This window comes from Meriones unguiculatus, chromosome X, assembly GCF_030254825.1.
Source record: "Meriones unguiculatus strain TT.TT164.6M chromosome X, Bangor_MerUng_6.1, whole genome shotgun sequence".
In the NCBI taxonomy this organism is placed as follows: Eukaryota; Metazoa; Chordata; class Mammalia; order Rodentia; family Muridae; genus Meriones; species Meriones unguiculatus.
The window spans coordinates 121,905,787-121,922,024 of record NC_083369.1 but is presented as its reverse complement, the minus strand read 5'-3'; the positions used below and the strand labels follow the sequence as shown (position 1 = coordinate 121,922,024).

At 38.5% G+C, this 16,238-nt stretch overlaps 1 protein-coding gene across 5 annotated transcripts in view; it reads right to left on the bottom strand.

Moving 5' to 3' along the window:
• The window catches only part of Hs6st2 (heparan sulfate 6-O-sulfotransferase 2), a 285,624-nt gene that overhangs the window by 66,354 nt on the left and 203,032 nt on the right, over window positions 1-16,238 (bottom strand). For 2 of the 5 annotated variants that reach the window (XM_060375387.1, XM_060375391.1), the window contains exon 3: window positions 11,609-11,674. The exons of 2 other annotated variants lie outside the window; for them this stretch is intronic. In XM_060375387.1, coding sequence (XP_060231370.1) covers window positions 11,609-11,674 — 66 coding nt within the window. The remainder of the gene's footprint in view (window positions 1-11,608; window positions 11,675-16,238) is intronic. One more of the 5 variants, XM_060375388.1, reaches the window with a different exon arrangement.

Here is a 16,238-nt window from a genome sequence, read left to right as displayed (position 1 = left end):
CAGACAGGTGAAGGTAATCAACAAAACAGTTCAAGATCAAAAGATAGAAATGGAAATACTAAAGAAAATATATACAGAGGAAATCATGGAGAGGGAGAACTAAGAGAAGAAAGCAGGAACTACTGGATGAGGTTTTTTCAGTGTAGTTATATAACTGCCTCTTGTAGAGGCTGACCTACTATCAGTCATATGCCCTCGGATGAAACTGTTTGGGTATTCATGGTACAATATTTTGGGTGAGATATGGTAAACTGTAACAATCAAAGCAAGAAAATCATAGTGTTTTATTTCTTGCAATGCCAAATTAAGGCAAAATAAACCAGGCACTAAAAACTGATTTGGCTGGCCAGTGGTGATGCATGCCTTTAATGACAGTACTTGGGAGACTGAGGCAGGTGGGTCTCTGTGAGTTTGAGGCCAGCCTGGTCTACAAAGCAAGTCCAAGACAGCCAGGGCTCTGTTACACAGAGAAACCCTGTCTCCAAAAACCAACCAAACAAAACTGATGTGAAAAGCCCTATCCTTTTGCCTCACCTATTGAGTAAATCATTAGCTTCTTACTAAAGTGATTCTCTTGCTGGAACAGCAGCTTGCACTAATTATTGTCATCAGTTCTGTGACTCTGTAAATGAGATTCACACAAGTTAAAAAGTGCTAAACTGACTATGAAAGCTGGAAAAAACAATCTGCTTTAAATTATCCATAGAGCTTTAAAGGCAGGTAGCTAGAAAGACACTTTCAAGTGTTCAAAGAGCAGGTCCTTTATGTCTTCCTCTTGAAAGGAGAGCTCTACGGGGGTCTGGGAGGGAGGACAGAATACAGGAAAATGATCCTATGTACAAAGCTTGACATGTGATTTCTTCCTTCTCTCACTTGGGCATCCCAGATCATTTGCACATGTTCACTCACCCATGCTTCAAAGCCTCTGGAGGAAGGAGAAGCAACCAAGTCAGCTATAAGGCCTCACTACTGGTCCCTGGGAACTATGGCAGGTGCCTGACAGTGTAAATCGGCCAACTATTCAATTGACTATGGCAATACAAAAAGTGGAGATGGTTTTGTGGTTCTAGTTGGAGCACTTTAAAATTCACTGGTATTGGTCTTGTCCTTTTTTTTTTTTTATCGAACTAACTTGTGCAGTTTGTCTGCAAAGCTGCCCTGTGTATTTTCTTGCTACTAATTCTTTTTATGTAGCACTCACAAGAAGTAGTAGAGGATCTGTAGATTTTGTTGTCATCTTCTAGCATATCCCCTCATTTTATAGATAGAGAAACTCAGGCTTGGAGAGAAGTGCTAAAAGGACTTTCTAAATTTAAGGACAAGAGTCAGACTGTAATGTAGTTTGGCTGGTTTTCAATTCTTGGCCTTTGTGCATGTGTTTCTCCAGCCTCTTGGTATTTCTGTCTAACCCTCTTAATCTTCATTTCTATACTCCTTTTCATGTTTGCACTTTTTAGCATGGCACAGGAGGCTGCTCAGAAGTGCTCACATCCTTATGATGTGAAAACTTAGTAAAACATCATTATTGTACTGCACTGCCTCACCCTCAAGCCTTGGTCCTGTTTTGCTCGAATTTCTTTTTGCTAATAATGTTGCAATAGGCACCTTTTATTACTCCACAGATGTTGCTTTCTCCTCTGGGATTATTAGAAAATACCTCAGGGGATAGTTTCTTAATGTAATTTTTATGATACCTTGTAGAAGACCTTGCCATTCTTCCTCTACTCTCTGGTTAACCCTGACCTTAGAGTATTGAAATGCTGAATATATTTTACAATGGCAAATCACGGATCCAATTTTAATTTAATCTATAACTTCCAATGCAACTCAGTGACACAATAATATACTGTACATTATAATTAACTTGAAGAATCACCGAAAGAGAGAGAGCACTCAGTAGAAGACCTTGCCATTCCTCTAGAATAGGACCCTCTACTTCCTGTTTTCTTCGGATTTATATGAGAGGGGAAATGAGAGTATCGGCTGTGATACGTATCCTTTCCAGTGTGTTGTCTACTTTAAATTAGAAGCTCCCAGAAGACAAGGCTACCTTCATTCTGTTCAGTGCCTCCTAAGAATCTTATGGCTAACAGACAATGAATCTCTTCTATTGTCTCAACAATAGACCTAGTGCTTCTAAGAGAAAATAGGAAGGAAAAGAAAGAAAGAAAGTTATGGCTAGCTCCTCAAAACAATTGGTCAAATAAAACAGTTCTAGTGTAGTCTGCAAAGAAATTGCACTCCCTGTAACAGCTGGATTATTTTTCTCACTGCCTTCAAAAAGTGGCAAATGTATATAACTGTGTATGTATGTGAATTGTTCCAAGACTGCAGAGCAATCTAAATGTGAGGCAAATAAGAAGACATAACTATTCCAGCGCTAACTACAGAAAATCATTAAATGGTTCTCTAGTAACTTCTGACTCAACTTCAGACTAATGCAGATTCCTGAGGAATGAAGGATGTACTTTTGTATTAACAGACACAAATTAGTGTCTACTATACTATTGCTTTTTTTCTTTTTACCAGTTCAACTATAAGTTAAAGAACAGCATTATTTCTCTGTAATTGACCTCTGTCCCCTCAGTGCCTGACACAGTTCTTGGCACGGGAAGCTGCTGCTCAAGGAAACACTTGTTGGTCAGGTCAGTGCTTCTAAAATCAAGGAGTGAAAGTCATACTAAGATATAATTAAATTTCCATTGTTTCTTTCTTCCTATTTTCTCAAACTAGCTTTTCTAGCTACATTTTTTGGAGGGTGGTGCTATAACAAAAATGTAATCACTAAAATAAAGTGGTAGAGACCATTGGCAGTACCTAGAAAAGAGAACTCAGTGGACTTGGGTTTTCTTAACATTCATATCTCATTAGCCTGGCTTATCATGGTCTTTTCTCCAACATGATAAAACTTTTTCAAAGGGCTATATCAACATCCTTTTACTTAATATAAAACAGCATAAACGAGATTTTACTTTATTATATCTAGTGAAATAAAAAGATTAACTTCAAAGTTGTAATAATAAAATTGTATGTGTTAACAGCTGTACCACATGGTTTGAAACATCTCTGTTTGATTTTACATATCAACATAACAATTCAAGTGCATTTGTAAATAATGACAAGAGTTGGCCAGAGGCAGAAAGACTGAGAAGAACGGAAACTGTGGTTGACAGCTATAGACATATACAAGATTACTAAGGGACAATACTGCTTGAGTTAGTCTATTGCATTTGAAAATATGGAAATAGAGACAGGAGAGATGGATCAGTCGTTAAGAGTGCAGTGGTGGGAGTTCAATTTCCAGCATCCAAGCCATGCGGCTCACAAGCCTGTAACTCCAGCTCAAGAGAATACAGTACCCCTCTCTGTCCACTGCAGGCACCTGCACACAAATGGAACACACACACACACACACACACACACACACACACACACACACACACACACTGGGGGGGGGCAACATAAGAATAAAAATAAATCTTAAAACATATGTGGGTGCGTATCACTAGTTTGTCTAGTGTGTATGGCACTAAAAATACATAATCCGCAGCCACTGTACTGAGTAAGCACCAAGCTGTATAATCCTACTTGGTTTCGCTACATCTACAAAAAGCTATCATCTGCTTCTCTTCAGTCTCAAAGGCTGAGAAGCAGAACCATGCCTGAGTCATCCAGCTTTCATTGTACACTTCAATTGCAAATGCAATTAAGGTATTCAAAGTAAATCATAGTTTACATGGGCGGAATTTAAAATCAGCTCCAAGAGTATTATTTTACTTACAAATACTTGATGAACACCGTAAAGGAGACACTGAAGCGGCTCATATAGAAAGGAGTAAATGAGGCTTACCTCTCCTGGTGCATGGCTTTGCATGGCATTCCATGAGTGGGGAGTAATGAATTACATGGCTCTTCAGTAATACATCCTGTGGTTTTCAGAGTCTTAAACTCCCCAAATCCTTTACCTCTATCTTATTTCTTATAAGATCCCAGCATCTTTCCAATTGTATCTAATTGTTTCTGAGATGCTCTGTTTATTTCATCCTTTGTGAATTCCTCAAGCCTTCTATGCTTATGCAACCAGAAGCTAATTTCCATTATTTCTAAGAGGTTATCAAATCAAAAGTACATCACAGGGACCACATTCTCTTGCACAGATTCAGAAGCAGGGTATTGTTTAAAAGGTGTGTGAGTCAGAAAATGGCTCCCACCTAGAGGAATCTACAATCTTCATTTCTTCCCTGTACTTTTCATTCCTTTCCTTACATCATCTATGACACTGTCAAATCAATTCATAAGAGAAAAACAGGAGACAGACTATGCATAATCTCCTCATATAGACCCATATGCCTTTTCATTTTAATATTAAAACTATCAGGAAAGGCCATTTAAAGACACATTTTTGTCACTTTAATATGAGTGACATTCTACAGCTGTGCGTGTAGAACAATCTTCTTTTTGGTCTCCCAACAAATGAACAAGAGCTTCTAGAAAAGAGAAGGTAAACTGTGCCCTGTGGGTAGCAGATAGGGAGTTGGAAATTAGAGAAGTCCTGTGAAGAAAGAACAAAGTGCCACTAACTGCCCTTTACAAATGGTATTTAGCATCCACACAATCTGAACTAGAAAAGTCATACAGGGTTTCAAACCATACAAGGCCTTGAAGAAGTCCTTTCACAATCTCAGTGTCTAGTTGATGATGCAAGGCTGGGCTGTCGAGAAAAGAACATAACCCAGTGGACAGTGAGCCAATAAAAGAAATGAAACAGAAAGCCCACGGTGCTATGTTTTGTTTTGTTTTTCCGACGGTGGGGTAGGGGGACTAGGAGCAATTTTAAGATTGTGGAGAAGGGCCCTTTATAAAATAGGAAATACTTTAAATCCAGAAACAAAACAAAATTATGTAGTAATTTCTAACTTCTTCTCCATTTTACATATGCACAGTATCTACTGTGCTACACAAACACACACACACACACAGACAGAGACAGAGACAGAGAGACAGAGAAGTAGATAAACACCAAAGACAATGAAACAAGCAGATATAGTTAACTACATGTCAAGCTACGAGACAAGATTCACTTGAGCTGGTTTTCCTTCCAGAATCTAATTAATTAATTGCATGCACACAGATGAGTTATTGTTGTGAGGCGTCAGGGAAGTCAGAAGGCAAGATTTTTAATTCTTACCTCAGGACCTAACTGGACTTGGAGTGAGTGCTGAGGGAAGTGACATGAAGACTGCTACATAAATACTGAGAGGCCTTCTAAGGTAAACATGTCTTTCTTGGCACCTAAGTTGCTGGTCAGCAACACCTATACTATATCACTTTGGAGTTCACTTTCAAAGCCTTCCTTTTTTTCTGTGGTGTTTGATTCTTTTAGAAGATTCCCCATAGGCAAGCTAGAAAGATAATGGTTTTTCAGATACTCACATTGTAAAGAAGTTGACATTTGCATTTGCAGCACTGAATTGTCACCGTAGCTGAGAGAGGTTACAACCAGAAGCAGTGCTTTAACTTCCTGCGACATTTACAAGAATTGTAAAGCTGGCTTTTGCCAGAAAATGTATGTTTAATCTAAAAAGTTCTGATACACTAGGAAATTAGTCCCTGCATATCTACTTTACAAAAGTAAACAGAATGTTGGAAAGAGATTTGCCTTATCTCTCTGAAAACACTTTATAGCTATAAGGACCCTTTGGGGTCATGAAAGTTGGTTTTATGGATAAAGAAATGAGCCAGTAGGGAAGATACAGTATGCCTAAAGTTGTGATAGTTAAAGTCACAGTTCAGGTTTTCTAATGCCCAACTGGGACTCTCCCCACTACTGAAATAGAAAAAAGCCAAGGCTAGGCATGGCAGTATATGTTTGCAATCTCAGCCCTTAGGAAGGTGAAGGGTGGGGAATCCTTAAGTTCAAGAAGGCAGCCTGGGCTACATAGCAAGATCCTGATACAAACACCAATGGGAAAAATCAAATGCTTCAGCTTAATGCTTATGTCTTTCTTTTAACAGGCAGTATGCCTTGAGTAACACAAATACTCAAAGTGATCAGAAGTATCCCTGAGACTGGAAGGATCATTCATATTCTATAATAGGCAAAGAAGGGATATGGGTAAATTCTAATGATGAAAAGGACAAGAAAGGTGTGAAGCAGACATGTGACAAGGGACTGTGCTTCACTGTACTTGAGAGCTAAGGGGATATGCTATGTTGCTAATGACAGGCTGGGTAGAAATAGGAAATGAGAATTAGTACTGAAGCCAGGAAAGCATGGGGCAAAGGAAATGAAAGGGTCCAAAATGTAAAGTCCACAAAAGTAACAAAGCAAAGAGCAAATTTCATCTCCCTGACCACTTCCCACCCATCTGATAATTCTCTATGCAGTTTCAGTTTCCTTCGTGGCACTGACCACTCTCTAGGACTATCATGTTCGCATACTTCAGCTTTAGTTGCCTCTAACACATGCTTCAAAATGTATTCCTTAAGAAACATAGGGACAGAGAGTGAGCTTGCCTATCTCAGATCATGTGAAGACCTTGATACTAATATGCTGAGTGAGCAAATCTGAGAAAGATATAAGAAGTTAGATTGGGTTGGTTAGATCTGTGACGAAAGATATTAAGAGCTAAATTCAAGAATTTGTATCTACAGTCCTAGCATCCAGTGAGAATAAAATACTGTCTGTAATTCATCACTGTTTCCAAATCATTCAAGGGAAAGAAAATAAGAACCCTAGGAATTTATAAATGATGTTAATATGAGAGTTTCTATGGTACCATGAACAACATGGTGGAATGGGGTACAGGCCAGAGCTCTGGGATATACAAGACATCCCTAAGCTGTAATAGTTTAATTTGGCATCTGAGAAGGGCTATAAAGTAGACTGTGACAAGGAAAGCCAAAACAAGAGCACTTGGAATTAAGACCTGCAAACCCGACAGCCATTTTAGAGCTCCAGGGAGACAGAAGAGGTACAACCTTAAGGGAAAGGATATCAGGCTATTTGGAAGCTAGTCTGGTCTTCATGTACCCCATAAGACATGAAGTGTCCTGGGACTGGAGAGTAGAACCACCCTTCCAAAAAAGAGATATTGTTCTCCGCTAACGATATTAGTAATGAGACTGTAGTTTCCATGGGAAGAGTTTGTTTATAGCCAGGTCTCTAAATGAAGGCACACACATTAACCAAGATTTGTCTATCCCCTTGCTCTAATTAAATTTTAGGGTTAGACACAATCATTTATCTCGCCTGAAACACTGATGAGCCCAGTTGGAATGTAAAACCCCAAAGCAACTCAATATTTACTAAATTTAAAGGAAGCAATCAATTGTAATTCGAATTTATGCACATCCTTTCCCCACCTCGGATCTGTCTTATTTCCCTTAAGTTCCTCTGGTCATTAAGATTGTCAGTAAAGTTATTGTTTTAATGTATCTGCAATAACTAAAGGAAAATGTATCAGGCATCTACAGACAGAGACTTTATAGGCCTGATATTCACAGCCTCATTTCTCTATAGAGATGCTGGCCTATTCAGTAAATATTTACAGAATGAATGGGAAAAATCTTTATACCCCCTTTTTTTTTGCAGCTTATCATGATAGTTCATGCCTACAATCCCAGAATTCAGGAGACTGAGCCACAAGGATTGCTGCAAGTTCTGGATTGGCTTCAGGCTACATAAGTGAGTGTTCCAGGCCAGCCTGGGCTACGATTTAACACCTTGCCTCACAACAATTATTTTTACAAATACCATCTCAGACACCCTGACCCAGCATATGAGTATGTCTCTGTTACTCTCAAAATTCCCTAATGGTCATTCTTCCCTTTGACATTTGTGTAACAAAACACTGAAATAAAAACCATTTGTTTCCCAAGAAAGATGATTTTAATTAACATTCTCTCCAAACATGCCAATCATCCAGCACCTTAAAAATGAATTCAATTTATATCAGGAAAGCTGTTCCTTTTTCCCTAGGAAACACACAACTTTTAAAGACCCAATTGGCATTGACATCTCCAGTTCATAAAAACAGAGATTCAGTTTGCCCGTCATGAAAGTTGAAAGCCCAGTCTGCATCACTTTGCTAACTTAGACCTCTTTTACTTCTGCTTAGGCTAATATCCCACCTTCGCTCCCTGTTTTCAATTCTTAATGCTTCTGAAGCTTCCATCTGCTTTTCTAAGGGGATGACGAAAGCCAGACAACACTCTCAGCCTCCTAGGATATTCTGCCCTGGAGATTCTCAACAGGCATTTGGAAATTGGAGTTAGCCCAGAGCTCCAGAGTGAATTAAGGATTGGTGAAGTCAGTTTGGGAATCATTAACGTAGGGGTTAAAGGTGAAAGTATGTGAAGAGATGAAATTATCCGGGGAGCCAACACAGCAAGAGAAGATCCATATCAATGACAGGAACTCAGGGGCTGCTTCATTTAAAGGGGTGAGAAGGGAGTAAAATGTGTGCGTATGGATGTGCATAGTGAATGGTTATGCACATGCATGAGTCTCTTCTCTGTGTCTCTGTGTTTCTGTCTCTGTCTCTTTCCCTCCCTGTGTGTGTGTGTATGTGTACCAGGGATACCAACAAAGAAAACCTAATAAATATTGTGAACACACCAACACACCAAGAATAAATGGTGACCATTTTTAAGCAAAAGAAGATATGTTCAGGTGCCAGAATCTGCAGATGTCCAGAAGACTGAAGCCAGAAGCAGCCATCAGATTCTGACTAATTGATCACAGGTAACTTTGAGGGAAAGCAATCTTCCCAATGTGGTCCCTATGGATTGTGGTGGACCAGCCACCCAGCGATGTCCATAAGACACACCGGTGAGGATCTTAAAACACCAGAAGATTACACATCAATGAAGAAGAAGATTGGTGCTAAGTATCCCTGACAATGAAGCTAATAACCACTGTTGCACCCTCCTCTCTGTGTGCCAGAATCAATGTATAGGATTTCTATGCATGAATTCACTTTCATTCCCATTATAGCTCTAAAAAGCGACTGTGTTTTGCATAACCAGAGCCAGCAAAGGTTAAATAAATTACCAAGGTCATAGAGCCAAATCTTGGTAGTTCTAGGATGGTGCCTGGGCTGTATTTGAGACTGAAAGTTCCTGCTGTCAGCCACTGAAGTTAACACCTCCACACTAATGTTAGTTAGATAGCTATGCTTGAGAAGTGAGCTGATACAGACGAAGTGTCTCTTGGTATCTATTGGGTTCTTTGCATTAAGTATCTCCTTTTACACTCATGTCATCAACTTTTAGGCTATATTTAGGTAAATCTTATGAGGACATATTTAAATGATTCTATTTTTGGTTTTATTTAAAAAAATTTAAATTTCTTAGGCTGCAAAACTACTGGTTATCATTCATATGCACTTGCTCCAATTATTTCCAATGTTTTGAATTTGTTTTAAAGTGTGGGGTCATTGATTAGGTGGTTGCTTTTAAGATCCAAATTAGTAATAACCAAAGCATCAGATAACTGAGCGGAGTTTGGCAGCAGGCTTTCAAAAGACTTCTTTCTCGCCTCGAATTTCAACAATCCTTACATGCAGACTTAGTGACAATAATGTTAAAGATGAGGGATTGGGTGTAGTAGAATTGTGCATGGTGAAGCAGCAGAACTGGTTGGCATGTCAGCATCTTTTTATTCCTTAAAAATAATATAAAAATGATTCTATGGTTGGCCAAGATATTGCTTGCTAACTCAAACAGTAGCTTTGAAACTGTATAACAAAGATACACTGAAAATGGAACCAACTAATTTGCCTATGACCCAGCAAAGATCTTACAAGATTCAACTGGTTATCAGGAAAAAAGATGACACAGAGTGTGGGGGAATGAGTGACAAAAACTCTAGTAATTAATGTTTTGCTGTCTATAGAAAAGCAAATGTAGTTCTGGCCTAAAGCAATTAGTATCACTTATAATTGTGCATGTGCATAGCAATAATACTAGGCATATGGGTGGCTTTCACTGATTGTTCCCTTCTTCCTCTGAATTACAAAAATCCATTCAGACAGCTAAATAATAGCAAACATTAGGCAAATTGTTAGCTGTGAGGCAGAGATAATCATAATCCTGTACATTTATGAATCTGAATATACAATGAGGATTACCAAATGAATTTTTCCTTTATTATTTTACCAGTGGTTGAAAAATAATCTAGCCCTACAAACGTTTTTCATGAATCATTCATTCAGTCCACCAGAATTGAAAAAATGGCCCCATCAATATTTACCAAAGCTGTTTCTTTCCCATCTTACCACCTGCACTCTTTTCTTCCTAATACTGCATAAGGTTGCTCTGGCAACTTCTGTTCCAGTGTAGTAGCAGTAAGAGTATGTCAGAATGGTGCTACCATGTAACTTTTAAAACAGAAAGTAAGTAAAAACTACCGGCACTTTTGTGAAAGCAATTATAAGGAAGATACTACCTACATTATTGACCATTCTCATAATAATCGTCCACCTAACTTTATTCACACATAAGTAAATAATAGTGGAAATGGGACATGCCCAAAGTCACTGCTCTAGAAAGTAACAGCGTGTAATATTCTAGCAGTGAAAACATGTATCCAATCTATGATCTTTAAAATGCCCTCCCATAGTAATGTGGGATGAAGCCTTGGTGTCTGTCTATACCTTTTATCTCAACTCATTACCAAAGGACTATAACATTAAACAGAGACTGTTCTCACTTGTCAGATAGCCCACAAGAGCCTAAAATGAATATGGCATTCCAGATCCTGAAAACTAAATTGGGCATCTTACGGAGGGCCCATCTAATCTATTTTTACAGGAGCTTGCCCTAGTGGAGGAATGCCAAACTCATCACCTTCCCACTCTTTTATTTATTTAGTGAGGACAAGATATAGGTAGGTAGGAAGAAAAAACAGAAGCACTGGTAAATATTTTTGAGCCAAATAAACCTACAATAAGTCAAACACAAAACTGGTGAACATCACAGCTTTAGAAGAAAATACACTAAGAAAATAGAGCATGTCGTTAAAAATGGCTTTCCATTCTCATGAGGCTCTTTAGTACTGGTGACAATACAATATAGCCATGGCAACAGTGGTTGCTTTCCTGGAGCATTTTCAATGCTCCTTCTTCCCCACAGAAAGGAGCTTTCTTCTGTTTGGTTAGATTTGTTTTCCAGCAGCTTTCAAGTGACAAAGGCCTACTGCTTATGGGTTACTCTACCTTGCAATTCCCCATATCTGCATTTCCTGTTAAGGAAATGTTGTTCCAATTGTTTTGTAAAGCACCATCCACCCTAGGAACAGACAAGCATGCCTGAAGTCCTCTAAAAACTTTGTTGATGCTAGAAATCCTCTTACCCCACACTCTACTGTGTCATCCAGTTTCATCTAACTCTCTGGAGTGGGACAAGCTAAACCTTCATCTCACTTCCAAATGAGATCTGCCATTAGACCCGAGACTACATGCTGCTTGCAACTAAAACAAGTCAAGTATCTATGAGAAAAAAATTAACTATTTTGTTTTACAATTAAGCTGGCAGGCTATTACAGAGTCTATTTATTTTGGGGCTTTTTCAGGCTCTGTTAAACTAAAAATACATTGTTACTTACCTTGCTGCATCTAGAATCTGAAAAATCCTCCACCTGTTAAAGGAACAGTAAAACCAGTAGCAAGAGCTTGCCAAGAGAAGAGTTAAAGTTATTTTTTTAAAGAAGTCCATTTTGCTTGGATATCATATTTTTACAGTTTCCCAAACTGTAAGGAAATAGTTCATGGGTAGCTTTCCCATTTTGTTCCCTATTATCTATAGTAAGTGGGGAAATTCCAAATCACAAGGCTAAAAGGAGCAGTGCAACATTGAGAATCAACCCTTTGGATTGCTGTGGGCAGGGGATGGTGTATCTACCACTCATACTAACTTTATTCTCTTTCTCGGGGCGGGGGGGGACAGGGGCAAACAAAGACAAAAGCCAAGAAACCCAAACCCAGACCAAGTCTAACCCTGTAGCATGGATGAAATGGAAATGCCTCATTGAAAAGACTGGGGAGAGATTTTTTTCACATCATTGGGAAAGTATGTGCACAAAAGAGAAAAAAAGAACGTTTAAGCTTTGCTTCTGCTTTCCAATGGGATGAGAACGCAAAGCATGCAAGCACACACACACTCACATACAGAGGCAAAGAGAGAGAGAACTCATTATTGTAGTGACTGCCACCCAAACACAAAACATCCATCAAAGTAAATAAACAAAATCTCTCCATTTATAAAACTTGTTTAGATCATTCCCATAACATAGGTCTTAGGAGTAACAAACATTAACTCTACAATGTGATCTTCTTTTAGTTTTGTTTTTTTGCATTCATTTTTGTATTTAGGTGAGTGTGTGTGTGTGTGTGTGTGTGTGTGTGTGTCATTTGGCTTGATCACAAGGTCCTTGACTATTGCACCATCTTAGTTAACTTCTCATATGAGCAGCGTCTCTGAAGTTGTGCCCAGGTTAATTTGAGACTCAGTGAGCTTTCTCATTTTAATTATGCCATAACAATTCTGTATACTTTTTTGTGCACACAAAAATAGGTTAGATGGGCCTGCAAATTGTTATGGGAGAAATGTCTCTGGCATCAAAAATATGTGCAGGATTCTGGGGCAGGTTAAGAATGTCTTTTAACAGCATAGCCAGTAGCACAGTCTTGCTTGCATCACCACTTGGGAAAGAGTACCTGACTTAAAAGTCTTGAGTCCTTGTTGTGGTTATACCTCACTTCCCTGCTTCTCAACTGTTAAGACTGCTGGGGAAACAAGTGGTTTAAGAAACTAACATGCTATGCTTGGTGCATTCTGACAGTAAATCTTTTCAAACAAGATAACCCCATGAATTAACTTGATATTTAAACTCCAATGTATTTTGTCTCACTCCAGCCACAAGAAAATAAATTTAGAACATGCTAATCTGTCTCATGACATAAAACATGTATACACCAAAAAATGCCTAGAAGCCCTTGTAACATACTTGGCCTGGTGAACAAAAGAAAGTACAACTTTGGATGAAAATACAAGAAAACAAAAAGCCCTAACAAATACAGCAAGAAAAGAACATTTTTAAAATGAGAATATGAAACTATGTGCTGATTTTTTTTTTAGGTTCAGGAAATTTCAAAGTGAAATACACAGTAGGTTTTAAAGCCTTAATTGTTACTATACTTTCTTAATGGAAATTCTCAAATGGTGTATTTCCATTGATTTATTGATTTGTATCAGGGCTGGGATAAATTTAACTTCAATCAGGGAGCTATTATCTCTTGAGAGCATCACATTTTTATTTCTAGGTAAACTTCCCTTCTACTTGTTAGCATTTCCCAGTGATTGCACTGAGAAAATTTTTAAAAGCTCATTGTCTTACCTGATGTCCAGACAGCAGAGATGCAGCATTCAATGATGATCCACGACGACGTTACAGGTACATCAATCAAAAGGGTAGGCAGTCATTACAGGTGACCAAAGGCCATGGGGGAAAGGTAAAAAGTAAGAGAGAAAGATATATACTGATCAGAAGAAAAGGAATTAATTTTAAAGCTTATTTTACACAAATGTACACACTCTCCCTTTGGAAAGGTTCTCAAATAAAATCCCTTAAAAAGATCCTTTAATCATGAAGAGTCCTCCAAACTATATTTATTATCCAATATGTGCCAGGAATTGCTATAGGATACAACAGTAGATAAAACAAACAAACAAACAAATTCCTTTCTTTCTGCCAAGTCTGCAATCTTGTGGAATATTTTGTGGGCCATCTGCTTGAAATAAGAATTCTCTAGAAATATACCATATGTGAAAGTATTTTTCCTGGTTTTATTTATTGTGTTCTTTATGTATGGAGAACATACCCAATGGCATCAAAGTCAACATTTGTAGTAGAAGAAACTGCTGATTAGAAGGAACACTGTAAATTTATGGTCTCTTCCTCTTAAAAGCCCTCCCCCAAAGGGTGTCAGTCAAGGTTCTTTCCAGCTGCCCCAAATGCCCCAAGTGCTTGCATTTTGAAAGGCTATGAAAAACAGGCCTGTCAATAATAGGTCAGTTCCACATCTAAATAGAGCTTTTCTCATTGGCTGTTAGTGTTTTCTCTAAGAGGGGACCAGGTGACCTGCTGAGATTAAAGGCATTAGCCCTCAGCAAGCCCCATCTTGGAAAACTAACAGGCCTAGAAGACAAAGGAGTCCTGATTATCCAGCCTGTGACCTGGATACTGTGCCAAGATCAAGAAGATGGGATCAGTCTTCAAAAGATAGCAGCTACCCAAAAATGTCAAGTTAGTGAGGAGAGCAAAAGATGCAAACGAAAGCAGTACACACATCACTGGAATAACAGGAATGTGGGAGTACCTTAGATTTTGAAATTCTGAAGAGGAATTCACCTTTTCTTTGCAAATATCTCATACATGTGTACAATGCATTTTTATTAGATTTCAACATGGCTCTCTTTTAATCACCTTACCTTTCTTGTTGAGTCTTTTCCCCCCAGTTATGAGCACTTTTACTCTCATGCCATCTGCTGTGACCCACTGAGTTTAATTAGGCTCTAGTCCATGAACTTGGATGATGGAGGCTATTTCACTGGAGTCTGAGCAACTTTAGAAGTACCTATATTACTGAGGAAAATGACTTCAGAGGGGGATTCATCTTAACCAGGAATCTCAAACTATGGCACCTACCTTTGGTATTTACACTATTTAGGGTTGGTGTGTGAAGTAAAAATAAAGTAATTCACTTTGATATTAAGACCCAAATCAAGACCTTAAGAAAAGCAAAATAAAACAAGAATGTAGGAGCTCTTGCCCAGGAATCAGGAGCCCTGGTTTCTGGTTCCAATTTTTCCAATGACTCATTTGGTCTTGGGCAATGATCTCCTCTCTACTGTCTTTCAGAGATGAAGTAGTTCAACAAGCTGGCTTCTAAAGTTTCTCATTTCCAAGCCTACCAACTCCATCTTCCATTTTGGAGCTGAGTTAGTTTAAATTATGCCAATCTCGACTTGTTTTCTCAATACAACCTGCTACTGGTAGTTCAGAGAGCCCAGCACTCATGCATTCAGCCAATGCCAAGTCCACATGAAATCATGCATAGGATGGGTATCCAATGGTCGGCCTGAGAAGACTGAAATTCAAATCATCTTTCCTAGGTTGTATTCTTTGAATATCTGATTTAATTCCACAAGGCCTAGCCTTTGTCACAACTGTGAAGTCCTCTGAGTCTGTCTTGATCATTTCTTTCACAGTACCTTCCTTTTATCCAAGATACTCAAGCTGGTTTTTCAAAATTAGACTCATGTCTCTTCTATTATCTGTCAGCCAACATGGATTTCAATCTGATATTTTTTTGTACTTAGGCAACAGTCATAGGAATGCAGAGCCTTTTAGAACCATAGTAATTATTGTTCATTGATTTTACCTTCAAACTTTTGACTATCAGGAATTTTTTTAATATAACCTTTAATAACACAAGATGTTATACATATCTAGTATAATGATTCATTTAATTTGTAGCTACTGGTTGCTTATTCCGTAGATTCAATGGAGGTAAGGAGAAACAAATACTATATAATACAAGGGAACAGAAAGAAGCTTGGACTAGAACTTCCCAACTGGGTACAGTGGTTGGCTAGGTACCCTTCCCAAGTTCTCTATTCACTCAAATATTCTAAGACTCTGTGACAAACATGGCTTAGTCAGGGACTTTCCCATGAACTATATAGCCCAAGTCTTATAAACAAGGACCTAGACAGAAACACTCCTGAATTTCTCTAAGAGACCACAGTGCCAAGAGTCAGGTAGACAAGTTGGTTCTCAGTAACCTACTCTTCCTATCAGATACCAGGACAGCCCACTATCTTCCCAGGCATCTGTGCATGGCCGTGCCTGAGGATTTCTATGGTACTTGGCATACAAGCTAGGAGCTGCCTAAACGGGCTATATTAAGGCAATTTAAGGGACTCTATTGATGACTTACTGTGTTAAATCTCTGAGGTTACATTTGTTGTGAGCTGTAAACTTAAACAAGTGACTAAGATGGACACATCAGATCTTTGTGGGTAGCAAATACTTTCATTTCCATCTCTAGTGATAACATAGAGACAGCACATATCCTACTATAACTATAAAATAATGTTTAAGTCAGAACACAAGTGGCTACTATAAATAAGTGATACAAAAAAGATATTTCCACATTAGGCATTAATCTTTG